Source organism: Pipistrellus hanaki (assembly GCF_964339955.1).
Source record: "Pipistrellus hanaki genome assembly, chromosome: 1".
Lineage (NCBI taxonomy): Eukaryota > Metazoa > Chordata > Mammalia > Chiroptera > Vespertilionidae > Pipistrellus > Pipistrellus hanaki.
Window position 1 is genome coordinate 54571858 of NC_140503.1, and position 16343 is coordinate 54588200.

A 16343-nucleotide genomic window follows, 5' to 3' on the forward strand; every position below is an offset into this window, starting at 1 on the left:
AATAATAGCATGGAGGGAAGTGAGGAAGGAAGGCTGCTCAAACTTCTGTGACATGACATCCAAATCCCTGGTGTGGACATTGTTTGGATCCCAGTTCAACAAACGAACTGAACAAGACATTCGTGAGCCAACTATTGAAAAATTTGCTTATGAACCATATATAATACCAAGTAATTATTGTTTGGGTATTTTTTAGATGTGATAATGGCATCATGCCCATTAAAAAAAAACAAAACAAAACAAAAAAAACACAATGTACACTCATGTACAGCTTACCAATAAGGTATATTCTAGTAAGTTTGTTGTTAAGCCAAACGTTTGTACAAAACAACATCCGGTCAAATCAAACACATGAGAAAATGATACAATCAAGAGACACAGTAAACATGAGAAGTGTGTTTACTTCTTACTTCTTAATGCCAGCCTAACCCAGCGTGCTGTTTCACAATAAACTATTTTTTTAGAAGTAGAAAGAGTACAGTCTAAAAAAATGATAAAAAGTAGTTTAGTATAGTATGATATAGTATAGTATAGTAAGTACATAAATTAGCAACATAATAAATTATTACCAGGTATTAGGGCTGTATATAATTGTGTGTGCTATACTTTTATAGAACAGTAGGTGTAGGTTTGTTTACACCAGCATGACCACAAACACAATATCTTGCCCTACCACACTCTTCTGATGGCTACAATGTAATAAACTGATGGGAAATTTTCAGCTCCATTATATATATACTAGAGGCCCAGTGCACAAAATCAGTGCGGGGGAGCAGGGGAGGGCGGTCCCTCAGCCCAGACTGCACCCTCTTGCAGTCCAGGAGCCATCAATTGGACATTAGCACTGCTGTGAAGGCAGGAGAGGCTCCCGCCACTGTCACTGTACTCGCCAGCCATGAACCTGGCTTCTGGCACCCTGTCCACCAAGAGGAAGCTCCTGCATTGAGCATCTACACCCTGGTGGTCAGTACAACCAGTCGTTCCTTCCTTCAGTTGATTTGCTTATTAGCCATTTATTATATCGTATGCTGAAATATAGAAGAGCAAAATAACATGGTGTCTATGATTTACTTTATTTTTATTTATTTATTTATTTTTTTAAAATATATTTTATTGATTTTGTACAGAGAGGAAGGGAGAGAGATAGAGAGCCAGAAACATCGATGAGAGAGAGTCATCGATCAGCTGCCTCTTGCACACCCCCTACTGGGGATATGCCCACAACCAAGGTACATGCCCTTGACCGGAATCGAACCTGGGACCCTTCAGTCCCCAAGCCGACGCTCTATCCATTGAGCCAAACCGGTCCCGGCTATGATTTACTTTAAAATAATCAACTTCTGCTAAGAAAATAAAAAAGGAAAAAACAGGTAAAGTAAATGCAGTAAGATACTGATAATCATTAAATACAGGTGACAGGTATCTGTTTTTGCTCTTGTATATGTATGAAATTTTTCACGAAATATCTTTGAAAACTGTTGTTTCATGGTATTTCACAAGGGCGCAAAATTAAGTGTGTTCAAATCATCACCTTTCATCGGCATCGTTCCTTTTGTTTTTACTCTTATCTTCAACTATGCATTTGTAATTGTTTAGTATTTTTTTTAAATATATATTTTATTGATTTTTTTTTTTTTTTACAGAGAGGAAGGGAGAAGGATAGAGTGAGAAAGATTGATGAGAGAAACATCAATCAGCTGCCTCCTGCACGCCCCCCACTGGGTATGTGCCTGCAACCAAGGTACATGCCTTTGACCAGAATCGAACCTGGGACCTTCCAATCCACAGGCCGACACACTATCCACTGAGCCAAACTGGTTCCAGCATAATCGTTTAGTATTAAGCACCTATATTATATTTAAACTAGAGGCCCGGTGCACAAAATTCATGCATGGGGCCTGTGGGGAGGAGGTGTCCCTTAGCCCAGCCTGCACCCTCTCCAATCTGGAACCCCTCGAGGGATGTCTGCTGCCCTCTTACAATCCAGGACTGCTGGCTCTCAACTGCTTGCCTGCCTGCCTTCCTGATTGCCCCTAACCACTTCTGCCTGCCAGCCTGATCACCCCCTAACCACTCCCATGCCAGCCTGATTGATGTCTAACTGCTCCCCTGCCAGCCTGTTTGCCCCCAACTTCCCTTCTCTGCAGGCCTGGTCACCCCTAACTGCCCTTCCTTGCTTGCCCGATCACCCATAACTGCCCTCCCTTGCAGGCCTGGTGCCTCCCAACTGCCCTCCCCTGCTGGCCATCTTGTGGTGGCCATCTTGTTTTCACATGGGGGCAGGATATTTGACCACATAGGGGCAGCCATTTGGTGTTGGAGTGATGGTCAATCTGCATATTACTTTTTTATTAGATAGGATAGAGGCCTGGTGCACAGGTGGGGGCCAGCTGGTTTGCCCTGAAGGTGTCCTGGATCAGGGTGGAGGTTCCCTTGGGGTGTTATTATTTATAATTATTATTTTTTATAATTATAACCTGTTTGCAGGCCAGCCATGCCCCCTGGCGACCCAAGCGGAGGCCCTGATATCTGGGATTTATTTACCTTCTACAATTGAAACTTTGTAGCCTGGAGTGGAGCCAAGCCTCCTGCTCGATCTGTGGCTGCCGCCATTTCTGTTTGAATTTGTTTACCTTCTATAATTGAAACTTTGTAGCCTTGAGTGGAGGCTTAGGCAGGCAAGGGCAGGTGAAAAGCTTGGCTTCCTTCATTGCCTGGGAAACCCAAACCTCCCTCCTACTCTCTGTGGCTGCAGCCATCTTGGTTGAGGTTAATTTGCTTGCTCACTCTGATTGGCTGATGGGCATGGCTGGTGGGCATAGTGGAGGAATGGTCAATTTGCATATTACTCTTTTTTAATTTAATTTTTTTTCCTCATTTTTTTTTATTAAGGTATTATATATGTACATACTTTATCAATCCCCACCCCACCCCATGCATATTACTCTTTTATTAGATAAGATGTTATTCAAAGCACATAGCCAATTAATAGCCGGTTGCTTGGTTATTTTATGTTTACATGTTTAGTTTTACTTAAAGTGTTACAATTTATACTTAATTGGCTCTTATGATCTTGAAGTTTATTAGATTAAGATTAGCTACCTAAATATCCCTTTGAGATCCTCTGAAACAAGATGAAAATTTCTTAAGAATAGTGAGGTAAGTCTACACATACTCATACCTATAAACACATACATATAGTAACTTGATTTTAATACCATGTAACTTATACTTTAGGACCTTCATATATCATATAACCTTAAAATGTTAAAATCTTAGTAAATTGCTATTAACTTAGGAAATATATGTTAGTCATGTTGCTATATAGTAGAAATAATAATTTCCAGTATCAGAAAATCACATTTTCTGCCGGGACTGGTTTGGCTCAGTGGATAGAGCGTCGGCCTGCGGACTGAAAGGTCCGGGGTTTGATTCCGGGCAAAAGCATGTGCCTTGGTTGCGGGCACATCCCCAGTAGGGATTGTGCAAGAGGCAGCTGATCAATGATTCTCTCTCGTCGATGTTTCTAGCTCTCTGTCCCTCTCTCTCCCTCTCTGTGAAAATTCAATAAAATATATTTAAAAAAAAAAAAAAAGAAAATCACATTTTCTGAGATTGTTGGTTCTCAATTATTTACCTATTTAAAGAACATCTTTTTTTTTTTTTAAGCAGTCTAGAATAATTATGAAAGCAAACACTTGTGTCAAACTAGATATTCAAGTTTAAACAGTCTTACTTTTTTACATATCTTACTCCTTGGGTTTGCTTAAACACATTGATGTGTTAGTGCAAATGAATAACAATTCACGACTAGAATAACCAATTAACAATTTAAAAAGTGTAAAAAATTAAAATCTATATCAGTTTCATGATCCCTAAATCCAAATTCACTGATGTGTACAATCTGACAATTAATTCCTCAATTTTATGTGATTAAATCTCTGCCTCAATGGAAATGTTGGGATTGGTTTTTTACGTAAGCTGCATCATTTTCCCCTTCATCACCCCCTCCTTCACTTTCTCAGGAAGTAGTTGAGTCAAATGATTTAAGAATAGCTACACCATCAAAATTCATTTTAGGAAATGATCATTGTTTATCATAGTCTTATGCATTTAGTCCTAGACCTTTCTAAAGTCTCTGTCCAGTCAAAGTAATCCATTCATTATACCCTTACATATGCCTCAGAGAAGTTCATGTAGTCTCAGCAATAATATTCTTCACCAACACCAGGGCTTTGTTACATTCAAAGGGGAATTTCTCTCTATGGTTACTACTAATTTGTTCTAACTTTGCCTAAATCTACTCACTTGGGGCAGAGTTTGAAAAGTTGAAAAAGATTTTTCTCCTTTAAAAGTAAACTAAGGCCAAAGAGACAGAATAAAAAAAAAAAGTCTAATAGTTGTATATTGTGTAACTAATTAGCATATTCACATATAATAAAAGAAGGCTGATTTTCGTACTCTCATTTATTCAAGAGCTATTTTTGGAATACTAATGATATGCCAGGATGTGTATTAAACTACTGGGGTTAAAGATTAACATTCGAAACATTCCATGTATTTTGGGTTGCCATTTTATAAGCTTTCTTCTTGCAAGCCAGGTTAATTCTTTTGAAAGAACGCCTAAGAAAGAAAATCCAATAATCCTCTATCCAAAGTACAGCAAAATTTGTTGGAACTGGTTTAATCGCTACCTGCTTATATAAACAAAGGATTAGCTGAACATTTATAAGTGTCTAATTTTAAGTGCCAGAGAAAATTATATTTTAAAATGTCATATATTGGCTCTATTTTATTATTTTGATGCTTTAATTTATTTAAATTGTTTTAATATCTCCAGCATTCTTTTTAAAAAATATTTATTTTTGAGAGTATTACAGATGTTTCCTCTCCCCCCCTATATCCCCCCTCCACCCAGTTCCCACCATGCCCAGGTCTTCATGATACTATTTTCTATGTCCATAGGTAAGATCTTTGGTTAATCTCTTCCCACCCCCGCCCCCCAACCCACTTCCCTCTGGGATTTGTTAATCTGTTCCATGTTTCCATGCCTCTCTGATTCTATTTTATTCACCAGTTTACTTTGTTCATTAGATTTCTTGTTTATTTTAATTCTTAGATTCAATTATTGTTAAATATGTAATATTGCCTTTATATTGTTCTTTTTTTTTTAATCTCTCCTCCACCTCTTCTTAAAGAATATTCTTCAACATTTCATGTAATACTGGTTTGGTGGTGATGAACTCCTTTAGCTTTTTCTTGTTCGTGAAACTCTTAGCTGACCCTCAATTCTAAATGATAGCTTTGCTGAGTAGAGTATTCTTGGTTGTAGAACCTTGCTATTGATCACTTTGAATATTTCTTGCCACTCCCTTCTTGCTTGCAAAGTTTCTGTTGAGAAATCAGCTGATAGTCATATGGGGGCTCCCTTGTAGGTAACTAACTGCTTTTCTTTTGCTGCTTTTAAGATTCTGTCTTTGTCTTTAACCTTTGGCATTTTAATTATGGTGTGTCTTGGTGTAGTCCTCTTTGGGCTCCTCTTGTTTGGGACTTTGCCCTTCTTGGACTTTTAAGTCTATATCTTTCACCAGGTGGGAGAAGTTTTCTGTCATTATTTCTTCAAATAGGTTTTCAATACCTTGCTTTCTCTCTTCTCCTTTTTTAAAAAAATATATTTTATTGATTTTTTACAGAGAGGAAGGGAGAGGGATAGAGAGCTAGAAACGTCGATGAGAGAGAAACATTGATCAGCCACCTCCTGCACACCTCCCACTGGGGATGTGCCTGCAACTAAGGTACATGCCCCTGACCATAATCGAACCTGGGACCTTTCAGTCCGCAGGCCGACACTCTATCCACTGAGCCAAATTGGTTAGGGCTCTCTTCTCCTTTTGATACACCAATAATGCGAATGTTGGTACACTTGAAGTTGTCCCAGATGCTCCTTACACTATCTTCATATTTTTGTATTATTTTTTTCTGTTTTGTCCCTCTGCTTGCGTGTTTTTTGCTTCCTCATATTCCAAATTGTTGATTTGATTCTCAGAATCTTCTACTCTACTATTGAATCACTGTAAATTATTCTTTATTTCACTTAATGTATGCTTAATTTCTGACAGGTCTTTTTTTCATGTCTTTTACATTCTCACTAAGATCCTTGAAATCTCATGAAGATTCTTGAGAAACCTTATAACAATGGTTTTGAACTCTGTATCCAGTAGTTTGCTTTCTTCCATTTTTTCATTTATGACATGTTTCTTTGTCTCCACATTTTGGCTGCTTCCTGGGTTTGTTTCTATGTATTAGTTAGAGCTGCTATGTCTCCTGGAATTGGCAAAGTGGCCTTGTGTAGCAAATGTCCTAGAGGTCCCAGTGGCTCAGTCTCCTGAGTCACCTGAGTTGAGCACTCTAAGTCTGTCAGTGTGTGGGCTGTGCGCCCTGTCTTTGTTTTGTTAATCCTCACTTGAGGATATTTTTCCATTGATTTTTTAGGAAGAATGGAAGAGAGATGGGAAGACAGAGAGGAACATTGATGTGAGCACATTCATTGGTTGCCTCCTGCATGAGCCCTGGGCCGAGAAGAAGCCTGCAACCAAGGTACGTGCTCTTGACCGGAATTGAACCCAGGATCCTTTGGTCTACAGGCCAATGCTCTATCCACTGAGCCAAACTGTCTAGTGCTGAACTGTCTTATCGTAGTTGAGCCTTTCTTGTTGTTGACATCACTGGGATGAATTGACCTCCAGGCTAATTGGTTATAAGGACTAGCTGCAACCATGGTGGATGAACTGCTGTGCAGGAGAGCTCCTATGGTACAGGACTTGCTTCAGTGGGACTTTGGTGCTCACCAAGTCTGCTCCTCGAGTGTGTCACTTGTGGATGTGTAGAATTGTAATCTGGCATTCATTTTGATACAGAATTCAAAACCATGTTTATATGTTTTTGGTCTGATGCTGTCCTACAGGTGCTTTGGGGTCTCCCAGGAGGTGCAAAGTCAGCCACTGCTTGTTCCCTGCCTGGGGCCAACCAGCACAAGTTACAGAGTGATCTGCAGACAGCTGCCACTGTGTTGGGCTTGGAGGTGTCTAGGATAGGCCAAACTGTGAACCCAGGCAGGCTGCTGCTCGTGGTGGGCCTGGGGCTGCTTATCAAGATACATGCTGAATCCAACTGCTACTTGTTTGAGAGATTTTAAGAAAATCTGAAGCCTAAGGCAGGATAGGCCATTCATAAGGAAAAGCTGCTGCAAGCAGCTTGGGTGGGGCTGCAAATTGGGTGGAGTAAGGTCTCAAGGAATCACCAGGTCAGGAAATCACCAGTTGATGGAGACTCAGATATAGAACCTGCCAGTCAGCTCTGCAGCTGGGGAGATTTCAGCCAGGAACAATGACCTCTGGGAACACTTTTGTCTGGGAGATAACTATCCCAAGTTCTTGACCTGATGCCAGACAATTTAATTCCTCCCTGTATGTCCCTGGATCCTTTCAAGCTGCTGCTCTACTGCTTGCTGAGCCAAACCGGTTTCGGCTTTAGTTGTAATTTTGATGTGGTTATAGGAGGCTGCAAGTACTACATTTACCTACATCACCATCTTCGCATTTCTACTTTTTTTTTTATAGGACATCTCATAGTTTTCCCTACATTCCACATGCAGCAGGGAATCAGACACTTAAAAGCTTAGGCCAGCCAAAACTGGTTTGGCTCAGTGGTAGAGCGTTGGTCTGTGGTCTGAAAGGTCCCAGGTTCGATAGGAGGTGTACCTGGGGGTAGAGTAAAACAAAATAACTTTTTTGTGGAAGAAGATATTTTCTTTTTAGTGTTTTATAAATTTTTTTTTAATATTGTTATTTAAGATAGTTGATATAAAATATATTAGTTTCCGATATGCAATATAGTAATATTTATATACCTTACAATGTGACCAACTCACTAAGTCTAGTACTCACCTGTCACCATGAAAAATTTTCACATAACTGACTATATTCTCCTTTACCTTTTTTACCCATCCTAGTTTCCTTCCCTTCCCTCTGGCAACCATCAGTTTGATCTCTGTTTCTGTGAGCAAATTCGTGCACTGGTGGGGTCTAGTTGGCCTGCACCAATGGGAGCCTTTGGGGACGGGCCGGCCAGAGTGAGGGGCCATGGGAGTCCCACCGTTTATTCAATTTGCATACAGTATTACCCTTTTATTATATAGGCTATCTCACATCTTTTTTTTTTTTTTTTTTTTTTTTTTAATCTACTCACCTATCTATGGGCACCTAGGTTGCTCCCATATCTTGGCTATCTATAATAATAAAAGAAAAATATGCTAAATAGATTGGACATCTTTCTGGACAACCGGGGCTGTGAGGGAGGCCTGGGTTCCGGGTGCCAGAGAGAAGCCGGTGCTGGCAGCCGGGGGAAGGAATAGCTACTCTTGCACGAATTTCGTGCATCAGGCCTCTAGTTATAAATAATTCTGTGACAAAAAATTTATTGAATGAAGGTGCCTTTGAGTTTAGTCAAGATAGATATTTGAAGGGGGTAGAAAGGAGAAAAGGAGAAGTGACTAGAGATAAGACTGAAAAAAATAAAATGGGGTCAGATATTAAGTATTTGGATTTGTCTTAAGAACAGAAGATGGCTGGGACGGGTTTGGCTCAATGGATAGAGCATCAGCTTGGGGACTGAAGGGCCCCGGGTTCGATTCCGGTCAAGGGCATGTACCTTGGTTGTGGGCATATCCCCGGTGGGGGGTGTGCAAGAGGCAGCTGATTGATGACTCTCTCTCATTGATGTTTCGGACTCTCTATCTCTCTCCCTTCCACGCTGTACAAAAATCAATAAAATAAATTAAAAAACAAAAAAGATGGCTCATTTAAAAAAAAAAAAAAAAAGAACAGGAGATGCTGAAGGGTTTTAAGTACAGAAAAAGGGTTTTACATACAGGATCATTCTCAAATTATGCCTTGGGAAGAGGCTGTTTGGGTTTATTACTGGAGACCAAGTAATACACTTAGAAAGGTTGATATGATGGGGTTATGCCTCCCCCGCCCTTGTGTACGTGTTCTCCTTATCTGGAACATCCTTCTTCTCTACATACCTTTCCAATTCTTCCTCAAGGCTTAGTTCATATTTTATGGTTCTAAGCTTTCTAAATATCCTCAATAAAGTTATGAGTCAGGTTGCAGAGGAACTTTTTTTTTTTTTTTTATTTATTTATTTTTTTTTTATTCATTGATTTTTAGAGAGAGGCAGGGAGAGGGAGAGAGAAACATTGATGGGAGTGCAAAACCTTTGGCTGCTTATGCCCCCTACAGGGGGAACCATTCCCAACCCAGGCATGTGCCCTGACTGGGAATCCAAACAGTAACCTTTCAGTGCACAGGGCCAGCTCAACCAATCGAGTCTCAGGGGGCAAGAGCAGAGTGTGGGGAGTGGGGGGGACTCTTGAAGTGGAGGAACTGGAAGTTTTCTTGGGAGCAGAAATGTGATGTGTGAAAAGCACCATTTGGTGAACTATCACCAACAGTCAAACCTGGACTGGTGTGATAACAAAGGGAAAGACAAGAGAGGCATGTATTGGACCCGGGAACCACGCGCAGTCTCTGGTGAAGGTGTGTGGGGGGCATGGGTGTCTGTGGGCGGTATCTTTGGAGGGAAAGGATGGTGCCCAAAGTTAGAGACGAGAGAATAATTTTTGTCAGAAACCAGAGGAAGAACAAGTCTGGGGGTAAAGGCGATTTTGCATTCTGGTCGAGGAGAGTGCCATTGAAGGCCTCTGTCCTCGCTGAGGCACAAAGCGCTGGGAGAAGCCGCGGGAGAGCTTCCTTAGCCAGAGGCCAGGCCCAGGTCAAAGCAGATGAGAGCACGTGGCAACTCCAGACTGGATCCCGGGGGCCTGGGACCTTTGCCTCCAGCGATTGCTTCCTCCGGGGTCATTCCCGGAGCAGAGACACAAGTTCCTGCCGCTCCTGCCTCGGAATCCAGAGGCGATCTGGGGAGAACACCCCACCCGTCTCGGGACTCCCGGGCGGCGGTGGGGTTGAGACACCCTCGGCCAGCGGCGTGCGCGCGCGGCGCGCTGGGAGGCCGCCGGGAAGGAGGGAGCGCGCGCCCTTCACGTGACCCGGGCGGCGGGCGGCGGGCGGCGACGACGCACACGACGCGCCTCTCACGTGGTCCGTCTGCGGCCCCGTCGCCTGCGGAGGCGGGCGCGGGCGCGTCCCTGTGGCGGGTCACCCGGCGGAGTTGGTCGCACAATTATGAAAGACTCGGCTTCTGCTGCTAGCGCCCGAGCTGAGTCCGTGCTGAGCTTTCCCTGGGCTGTCCCTGCCCGGCGGCCTCAGCTGCCGACTCCGGAGACGCTTCCCGATAGATGGCTACAGGCCGCGGAGGAGGAGGAGGAGGAGCTGCTGCCCTTCCGGAGTCCGCCCCGTGAGGAGAATGGTACTGCTGCTCCCTCGCAGTCCGTCCCCGGCGGCGGGGACATGGCCTCGGGGGCTGTGGGCAGGGAGCGGGGAGCATTTCCCCGGCCAGGGGCCGGGGGTGCGCGGAGCCGCGCTGGCTGGGGTGAAGGACCCCCCGAATTGCCTGGAGACTTCCGGACTTGCCCTGGCCGCTCGGGAGTGCGGTTCACTCCGGGGCGCGGGGCAGGGCGCCGGGAGCAAACCTGGTGCCACAGCCCGTCGCGGGATCGCGGAGCCGGAGCTCCGGCGGCGAGGAGCCCGCGCGGCAGCGGGGAGGCGCGCGCTGGGGGGGACCTGGCGCCGCCGCCGCGCTCAGCCTCCGAGCTCGGCATCTCCCGGGAGCGCGGTCCTCCTGGCGCCGGGAGCCGGCAGATAAGGGAGCCAAGCGCTCTGCTCAAGTTCTGCCCGGGGAGGGAGGGAGGGCTGCGAAGGAACACAAAAGGGAGAGAGAGGACACGAGGTTGGAGCTGTGCCTTGTTTGCTGCGCAGCGGGCACTCCACAGGTACATTTCCCTTTGGGAGCCAGCAGGGAGGGATTGGACGATACTGACGGTAGCTCTGGCTTGGGATTTTCTTGAGCAAGAGCTAAGGACTCTGTTGGGGCACTCCTCTAGGTCCCGAGGCGATGTGTTTGTCTGGATTTATGTCGAACTACCGCATCCGGTGCCTTAGAGAAGGTTTGGTCGCGTTTTAAACCGAAGGTGCAGAATGGAGAGAGGGATGCGGTGCAATGCAGATCTTGATAGAGCTTTTTTTGTTGTTGTTGTTAAGGTCAGGAATCAAATTCCTCTACAGAAAGTCATTTGGATCAAGGGTTTCAAGAGGGAGGTATGGATTTCTGGTCAGCACTTGAACTTGATAGGTTTCAAGCAAACGACACTCTCTGCCGGAGCCCGGCAGGTTTACTGTAGAAGCCAATTCAAGTGCCATACTTGGAGTAAAGCGCACCTTCCACTATTTTCCACCTTCTCTGGAAACGTAGTCAATAAAAACGCCATTTTACCTTCTTCCTAATTTTAAAAAGAAGGGTATTTTAAGTTCCTTTACCGTCGCTAATTTTTTTTTTTTCTTAAATGGATTTTAAGGGAACCTATTTTGGGGGGGGGGGGGGAAGTTGAATCAAAGTGCTTTTCGTTTAAGGGGGAAAAAAGCAAACCATTAATATTGACTTTTAAGTGATGTGTTTAGGTTTCTCTTTTTAGATGGTAAATAGCATATACTTAAACATACCCATTCATTATTTTGAAAAAAATTTTTAGATACATTAGAAAATGGAAATAAGATGATTCATCCTCTTCAAAGTCGTTGCTTCCTAATGTGTGTTGTTTTTTTTTTTTTTTTTTTTAAAGCAACCACACCTCTTTGTTTCTAGTGACTTTCTACTGAAAGTCTATAATTCCTTAGTCTTACTTGGCTCAGGTGTTCTTAACAAAGCCTGCCTCATAATGTCATGCTGTCTACATATTTGGAAACCTAGCCTGCAAACATCAGACATTAAAGTGTGGTCTGAGTTTCTTCAGATCCTATTGCTTATGTCCAATGTTCTTAAAAATAATAGATGTGATCCCCAAACATACATTGAGCACTGTACGTGGCACATACTAAGAACTCAGTATTTAGTTGTATACGCTGTTAGCAATCCTGTTGATTCTACAGGGATAAATTCTTAACTTTAAAATTTAAAATTGGGTCTGATTTTGTTTACACTATTTGAGTCCTGACTGCTATTGAGTTATGATTTTCTTTATTTTAATTAAATTATAGTGAAACCTAAAACTGAGGAGGATCTCCAATAATGATAAAATGTTGAGTCACCTCAACTTTTAGGTCAACACTGTGTAATTCGTATTGTAAACGCTTATGTAAGGCATTTCTTCTGGTAATTAGTTTCTTTTTGGAACTAAAAGAAAGCATACAAAAATATTCTCCATTTTTAAAAAGCTGTAAAATGAATCAGTCTACTGCCCCCCCCCCCCAAACAAAAACAAAAACAAAAACATACCAATACAAAACAGCCCGACTGTTGTGGTTCAGTGGTTGAGAGTCCACCTATGCATGAATTAGGAAGTCATGATTCGATTCTTAGGGCATATGCCTGGGTTTTGGGCTCGATTCCCAGAAAGGGAGGATGGATGCATTAGGCAACTGATGGATGATTTTCATCACTGATGTTTCTCTCTCCCCTTTCCCCTCTCCCTTCCTCTCTAAAATTGATAAAAATACATTAAAAAAAAAACACAATGTAAAACAAATTATCAATAAATACAAGTTTAAAACTAGAAGAAGATCCAACTTAAAATTATGTGCCAAATTATCTACTATGTCTGCTGGAAATATTTGTGTAATTCATCTGGCAATCACTTAGTTTTTAATATAGTATTCCAAGCACTGTGATAGGCCCTGGAATGGCAAAGATATTTTAGACAAGTTTCTCACTTTAAAACAGCTTACATTCTAGTTATTTATAAAAGATCTACTTGTCATCAATGGAAGATGCATATATTACTTCATAAAACAAACATTTAGTGTCTACTATGTTGCAGGCACTGTGATACTTAATAGTCATCATATATATACCCCCAAAACAAGAATTCTATTGCATAGATTCTGTGAAAGTATAGGGTAATCATGGAGGGGAAAAAGGATGTCAGTAGGTTTGCAAAGATGCTGATAGTAGAGATGAATCTTCTAGAGTTAGTAGGAGTTGGAATTAACCTAGAGTTAGAAGGGGCATTAAATTGGTGACTTTACTCTAAGGCAGTGTTTCCCAAACTTGACATATGTGTACCCCTTCTATTGTATAATTTTCGTAAAGCCGAGTACCCTTAGTACTCATGAGAACATAGAATTAGGTGCAACTAAGCACGTTGCAACGCGTACCCCCACCAAACTCTTCTGTACCCCTGGGGGTACGCGTACCACACTTTGGGAAACACTGCTCTGAGGGAACTGAGCCTTAGAAGAGAAGAGCATCCTTAGTTTATTCTGGAAACGACTATCTAGGTACTGTACAGGCATACCTTGGAGATATTTTGGGTTCTGTTCCAGACCACCGTAATAGTATTGCAATACAGCAAGTAACACAAATATTTTGGTTTCCCAGTGCATATAGAAGTTATGTTTATACTATACTGTAGTCTATTGAGTGTGTGATAGCATTACATACTTTAATTTAAAAATACTTGATTGCTAAAAATGCAAAAATCATCTTACAGTCTTGCTAGTGAAGGGTCTTACCTTCAATTTGTCAAACAAATAAAGCAGTGTTTGCTAAGTGTAGTAAGGCAAGTATAATGAATTAGATATGCCTGTACATATTTTAAAATGAATGGAATATGGGATTATATAGGGTACTGATGAGAGTGCTATTAAAATAGGCAAGGATCAGATAGATTTTTGAGGGAAATGTATGTAATGCAAAGGAGTTTGGATTTTATTCTGAAGATACTAGGGGGCCACTTAAGAAAACAATACATAGGATGAACTGGCATGCTAAAACTGAAGAGAGAGACCCATAAATAGGCTATAGCAAAACTGACCAAAATATTGAGAGCTTGAAATGAAGTAAAAAAAAAAACAAAAAACAGGTTGAAATGTTTAGGAGTTAGAATATTCAGAACTTGGTTACTTTTGTGGAGTAATGTGTGTGCCTGTGTGTGTTGGCAAATGTCAATAATGACCAGACAGAAAATGAAAACATATAATAGTTGAAGTCATAATTTAATATGTGCAAATGTAATACTAAGGCAATACTTAAAATGTGCATTTTTGCCCTACCTGGTTTGGCTCAGTGGATAGAGCATTGGCCTGCAGACTGAAAGGTCCCGGGTTTGATTCCAGTCAAGGACATGTACCGTGGTTGCGGGCACATCCCCAGTGGGGGGTGTGCAAGAGGCAACTGATAGATGATTCTCTCTCATCGATGTTTCTAACTCTATCCCTCTACCTTCCTCTCTGTAAAAAAAATCAATAAAATATATATTTTTAAAATGTGCATTTTATTATTATATTTATTTTTAAAAATATATTCTTATTGGTTTCAGAGAGGAAGGGAGAAAGTGAGAGAGACAGAAATATCAATGATGAAAGAGAATCATTGATTGGCTGCCTTCTGTACGCCCATTACTAGAGAATTGAGCCTGCAACCTGGGTATGTGCTCTTGACCAGAATCGAACCTGGAACCCCTCAGTCCACAGGCTGATGCTCTATCCACTGAGCCAAAGTAGCTAGGGCTAAAATGTGCATTTTAGCTTTTTTATATATATGTATATTTTATTGATTTTTACAGAAAGGAAGGGAGAGGGATAGAGAGTTAGAAACATTGACAAGAGAGAAACATCCATCAGCTGCCTCCTGCACATCCCCTACTTGGAATGTGCCTGCAACCGAGGTAAATGCCCTTGACTGAATCGATCGTGGGACCTTTCAGTCCACAGGCTGGTGCTCTATCCACTAAGCCAAACCAGTTAGGACGCATTTTAGCTTTTGACTTTTAAGTAAAGATCTATTGAATCAAGCACCTGTAAAATTTTTGTGAGAATTCTACTAATGATATATATATATATATATATGATATATATATAATATTTTATTGATTTTTTTTACATAGAGGAAGGGAGAGAGATAGTTAGAAACATCAATGAGAGAGAAACATCGATCAACTGCTTCCTGCACACTCCTCACTGGGGATGTGCCCGTAGCCAAGGTACATGCCCTTGACCGGAATCGAACCTGGGACTTTTCAGTCCCAGACCGACGCTCTATCCACTGAGCCAAACCGATTTCGGCTAATGATAGATATTTTTGATCTAGTGTTATGATATTCTCTTTCTGTAACATTCTAATATAGGAGATTTCAAATATACAAAGATAAAATAGTAAAGTTAATCACCATATACCCATGATCAGTTTCAACAGTTGGAAACATAAATTTTGTTTTTTCTATTATCCTTCCCACTTCTCCTTAACTGGATATAGTAATCCCCTCTTATTCTCCAGGCATATGTTTAAGACCCCCACTTGATGCCTGATACTGTGAATAGTAATGAACACTATTCTATGTTTTTTCCTATGATAAAGTTTAATTTTCAAATTAGGCACAGTAAGAGATTAACAACAATAATACAATAGAACATTATAACAGTATAGTTATAAAAATTATGTGAATATGGTCCCCCTTCCTCCCCCCCCCCCTTTCTCACACACACACACACACACACACACACACACACACACACACAAGTCTGATAACCGAGAAGGCTACTGAGTAACGGGCAGGTGGCATATACAGTATAGATATGGACAAAGGGATGATTCACATCCCGGGAAGGATGGAGTAGAACACTGAGAAATTTCAGCATGCTATTCAGAATGGCATTCAATTTAAAACTTATGAACTATTTTTTGAATTCTCTAATATTTTTTTTATCACGATTGACCTTGGATATCTGAATTGAAAGCAAAACTGCAGATAAGGGGATCAACTCTAATTCAAAAGCAAATCCTAGATATATTTCATCTATAAATAGTTCATTGCATGCATCACTAAAAAGATAAGGACTCTTAACACATCTGAAATATTAACACATCTAAAAATTAATAATTCTTTAATATAGTTAAATATTCAGCGTATTTCTCTGTCTCATGTTTTTTTCAGTAAGCTTTTTACATCAGGATCTAAAGAATTCCACACATCTGTTGACAAATACCTCTTTTTTTGTCTTGTCATTTACCATTTATTTAATGAACAAAATCTAGATCATTTGCCCTGTAGAAATTCCCACAGTTTGAATTTTGTTGACTGCGTCCATGTAACATGTTCTTTTCTCTTCTGAATTTCCTATTACCTAGTGGTTATTCTAAAGACTCAGATTCTAGTTTGATATTTTGGC

The 16343-nt window shown here is 41.4% G+C and overlaps 1 protein-coding gene across 1 annotated transcript in view; it reads left to right on the forward strand.

Moving 5' to 3' along the window:
- Positions 1–10151: 10151 nt before the first annotated feature.
- Positions 10152–16343, forward strand: part of TRPM7 (transient receptor potential cation channel subfamily M member 7) — a 114973-nt gene continuing 108781 nt past the window's right edge. Inside the window, exon 1 of the mRNA XM_084894040.1 lies at positions 10152–10431. Within this exon, the coding sequence (XP_084750166.1) occupies positions 10429–10431 (3 nt within the window). The 5' untranslated portion in view covers positions 10152–10428. The remainder of the gene's footprint in view (positions 10432–16343) is intronic.